At 37.1% G+C, this 4818-nt stretch overlaps 1 protein-coding gene across 1 annotated transcript in view; it reads left to right on the top strand.

The window, feature by feature from the left end:
• Nucleotides 1-790: 790 nt before the first annotated feature.
• Nucleotides 791-4818, top strand: part of ZEB1 (zinc finger E-box binding homeobox 1) — a 39034-nt gene continuing 35006 nt past the window's right edge. Inside the window, exons 1-2 of the mRNA XM_085301415.1 lie at nucleotides 791-846; nucleotides 1719-1777. Of these exons, the coding sequence (XP_085157541.1) occupies nucleotides 791-846; nucleotides 1719-1777 (115 nt within the window). The remainder of the gene's footprint in view (nucleotides 847-1718; nucleotides 1778-4818) is intronic.

The following is a 4818-nucleotide window of genomic DNA, read 5'->3' on the forward strand; positions in this document are numbered from 1 at the left end:
TTGGGTACCTAAACCTGCAAGTGGTCCTGAATAGATTCCTGACCATTATGCATGTGACTTTCTTTCCGTATGGAGAGTACTACATTCAAGAGGTTATAAATGTATTTATTTATGCAACAACTATTTGAAGTTGTTACGTGATTCAGCATTCTGTTAATTTAAGAATGAGTGAGAGGAATAAGAAAAAGGTCAGAGCTTCATAAAAAGTGTGATTCATTACCATGCTCTCTCTTCAGTGTTAACAAAAGCATCTACGTGGTGGACTTTGCTAATGTCACTTTATGACTCCAAAGTTGCATAACTTTGGAACAAGGGAAAATTAACATTATAGGTTATTCTTATATATAAAATGGAGCATGTGCAGTATTATTCTTCTGCCTTATGTGTAAGAAAATCACTTAAATTGCAAGAACTTTTGGAGCCAGACTGATAATCCCATCATGCGGTTTTTGAATTATCTGTGAAATAAATATTTATTGTATGTAAACCTAGGTAATGGTGAAATAATATTATGTAAAATCACCAGTAATATCAGATCTATGTTTTCTGTAAACCTTTAATCTATATTTTTCCTGAAAAATTAACTTGAACTAATTTTACCTGAATGAATGCCAATTGACGGCCAGTTCAGATAAGATTGAATGGTTTATAGTGTGTTTGAGAGAAAGTGATTCATAATATTTGCCTTTCAAATACTTTGKTTTTTTTTATTAGACTTTCTTCTATGTAAGGGGAGTTTTATGAAGGTAAAAATTTCAAGCATCTTCAGTAGGAACTGTGTAGAAAGAATATGGTCATCATCTTGAGGATTCTGAATATATTACAAATTGGTGCAATTACCAGTGGGTAGGTAATTTTTGAGAAGTAAAACAGACTATATAAGGATATAACTCATGGAAATATTCCTTCCACTCAGCCTCTCCTGAGTTTAGTTAATTGTTTCCAGTTTTCAGTAACTGGAGGTACTAAAAAAATGAAGTCTCGTCAGATATTTATGCATCTCATGCTAAATTTTAATGATCACCATGCTCAGTTGCCTCTGAGGTAGTAAACCATTGCCGACCTCAGACTGTACTTAGCTGTTAGGAACAATAATCAAATGTGAAGATTGAGTTTCCTCCCTTTTGCATGAAATGATAGACTGTAAGACTAATACTAGTGATAGGAAGGCAAGCTTACCTGGGATAAAACAGGGCATGAGGGAAAGATTTGTACTTTTTGCCTCTTTAATTTAGAGCAGAGAATGATTAGACCACTGCTGTCTACTCAGAATTGTTCCCCACAGTATATTCTTTGAAAATTCAGATTTTAAAAAAGATCACAAACAGCAGGTTTTTCTCTGTTTCATGTTTATATTAGTATAATTTTATAGGGAAATTATGCATATTTTTAAGAGAAGCATAATGGTCAGAGAATAAAAGCTTTAGTCAAAATTTCTTGCCATGTAAGTCACATGGTTGCCACCACCTTGTATTTGATACATATTTTGTGCACATGTATTCAGAAATACGAATACTTGTAAAAGCTTTCTTGTTGCACCGGAGGGTTGTTGTCACCTATAATGAGCAAACAGTTTTCTACTTTTTATAGGACTCCTTGAGGAAAAGCATACAAAATAGGGAAGCTGAGAGGTGGAAAAATGAAGCAAAATATGGTCTCTCTTCTGCTGAATGTTTAAAGCAGCAGTGGAATTATTGGGCACTGTTTTTTTTCAGTAGATTAAAGACAAGAAAGAAAAAAAATGCCGTGAGAGAGAAGAGACTTGATTCTGTTCACTGTAAGTTCCTGTAAATATCTTTTTTTTTTTGACAGCAGGAGTTGACGTGGAATTATACATACAGAAGTAAGTTCATATTTGTAGAAAGCTTTGTATAACTCTGGGTTATACAATGGTAGTTGGATTACACAATGGTGGAAACTGGCAAAGGTTACATTTAATTTTCTCATACACTTTCAGCTGTCTTGTTTCTGAATGTTAATTTTTTTCTATTGGGATCATATCTAATATTTCCAAACCTAAAAAAGCCTTTGTAATAATACCATTTTTTTCAAATTGTGTTACCACTGAGAATTTTCTTACTTGCATGTAGAATTTACATGAATCCAGAGACTAGCAAGGGAGAATATTCGGACAATAGGTAGCTTTTTCATTAGGAAAAGGACCATCATTTACAAATTCAGTAGAGAAATTAGTATTGCAAGTCCTTCTGTCTAACTGAAAGATTGAAAGTCTTCCTTGTGCAAAGTTAAAAAGTTCCCATTTTTAGCTGGAAAGATCTGCAGAGTAATGAAGGGAGAATTCTCAAAGCAGCGTGTTTAAAGTTATATTTCGTAGTTACTCTTCTGGAGTAGCACTAATAAGGGAAATATTTGATAATTAGATTTTTTTAATATAATGGTATAAGTATATGTTTCAGAATCTAAGTTTAGGCATCACACCTGAATACATGTAGGAAAATGTGTGTGTATATGTATACGTTGTCCAACTACTGTGGCTCAGATGATGGACAGATAGTTCCAACCCAGATAAGGTATGTGATCTACTGTAGGAACTCCTGTTGAGTGACCCAAACAGTCCTCTGAGGGGCCTCTTTTTGAGAGATCTGTCTTCACAGTATTGGTAATCCTTCCTACTGAGTTTGAAACCGGTCTCCCCAGTTGAGCTTCTCATTTGCGACCTCAGAGGTTATTTTAACACATATGGTTGCCATGATCAGACCATATTACTAGATAATACTTGGTAATGTTCAGAGTTAACGCTACTCAATACTGAAAATGAGAACCGTGCATGTGTTCTTAAGAACAATATTTCAAGAGAGTATAAGAAAAAAGATTTTCACTCAAAAAGCAATGTAAAGGGAGGAAGTGGTATCATTCTTTCTTTTATTCAGCTATCCATAGTACTTATGGAACCTCTTGTCAGTCTTGGTGCTCCATTTCCACGCACTCATCTTTAACCTTGCACTGTAGTGCTGAGTGATTCAGATATTCACTGTCATGCATGTCTTCTGCACTATCGTTCTGCCATCTCCAAAGATTCCTTTCAAGCTTTGGCTATGCTGCTACGGCGGCATTTCCATAACAGTGTTTGTTGACTGTGTAAAACTAGCCTGTATTTGAGGAGAACAGGATTCAGGCTGTAGAACTTGCCATGCAACCGTATCCAACTTCATCTGTAGCATATGGTGGTTACTAGTTCAGGCTGACATCTTTCACCACAAGCTCATATCTGTCTGTAAATGCAATCTGTAGATTTTCTTTCAATTGCTAGTGTGTCCTGCACTCAGGAGACAATCAAGAATTTGCTTGGTGCCTTCAAAAAATAAATTGTCAAAGGCTGTGTATGACCTGGTTGCTTGCAGGCTGAGGACTGGAGTAGATGGCCCAAGAGGTCCCTCCCCTCTACAGATAGAGACTCTGGTGCCAGTGGCCTTTAATGAATTTTACCATGGAACAGGCAGTGGAAAGTTTTATCCCTCAGACTCTGAGGGACCATATGTCCCCTCTAGGAATGTTTGGCTGGAGATACAGATCCTTTAATGTCTTAATTCAGATCAGGAGTGGGTTTTTGAAGTGAATCTCTTGATTGTCCTCACTGTGCTTTGATTCATCAAGGAGTGTGTCCTTTGTTTAAACTAAATGAGAAGATATGCCCTGGGAGCACTCCAAGTGTTCCAACCGCTAATGAAAATTTAGTCCACAAGACCAGACTAGAGCTAGTTTTAATTAAGAGACCACTCTGAAACATAAAGAGTGTGAGCATTAGGTTCTCAATGTCAACAGTTTCATCATATTTCTGTTTCTRTTCCACCACCCTGCCTGCAGATGTAGACACAGCCTCGTTGTCCTTACCCTCAGGATCAGAGAAAGATGTGTATGAATCCTTTACTGTGAGTGGAATTCAGTTTGTTTTAGCATCCCTCTCCTGATTTTGGCATCCCAACAATGATACAGAAGTAACATTTGATGTCTGTGGTATGTAGTTAGAGTAATCCGGGAGGGATAGAGGGAGTAAGTATATTCTTCTGCCCAGAACTCATCGTAGTTATCCTAGTTATCAGAGTAGGTAGATGATTAAGGCAACTCCGTGCCAGGAGCAGCTGAAAGCAGAGATTCTCCAATTGCTCTCGCCAAAGTAGTGGGGAGGAGGTGGCAGCAGCAGGTTTGACTTGCTAGATAGCTGCTTTTATTCACCCTAATGGCAGAAAATCCACTCTTTTGTCCCACTGAGAAGCCTAGAGCTGCTTCTGCTTCTGGGTTTCTAGGTCGTAAAGTACCAAACTGTCCTGTTCCAATATAATTACATATATGGAATAAGTTAACCCTRAATTGAACTAATGACCAGATGAACAAAGGCAAGAAGCATGGAATTAAATCACTGGGACTGGAGTATTTGCCAGATTTGTTCTAAGTATAGCTTATGTCATCACAGAGTCTAGTGCCAGAGCTCTAGCCATTAGCATAACTCGGAGGAACTGTTTGTGACTTAGATCATCAGGCTTTGTTCCAAGTTTTGCCATATTGATAGAAAAATTCCACACTCTGAGTTGGTTTGCTTTTAATGTCGAGCATTCATTCATTTTAAAACTGCAATTTAAAATTGACAAGCAGAAAATTGTTGTTTAAGCCATCGATTTTAATTTTGTATTGCATAAGCACAGCCCAGACAGTCAGTCTCATTTTTGGTATAACATTTAGAGGCACACATACTTACAGTGCAGTATGCAGTCTAGTTGCAAAGTGTTTATTCTAAACTCAAAGTTTCTTTGTGTTGACCTGAAAACCAAATAATCCAGTGAACAGATGCTGAGAGGATAT

The sequence above is a fragment of the Rhea americana genome, unplaced genomic scaffold (assembly GCF_003343005.1).
Source record: "Rhea americana isolate MKP2758 unplaced genomic scaffold, rheAme1 scaffold_176, whole genome shotgun sequence".
NCBI lineage: Eukaryota > Metazoa > Chordata > Aves > Rheiformes > Rheidae > Rhea > Rhea americana.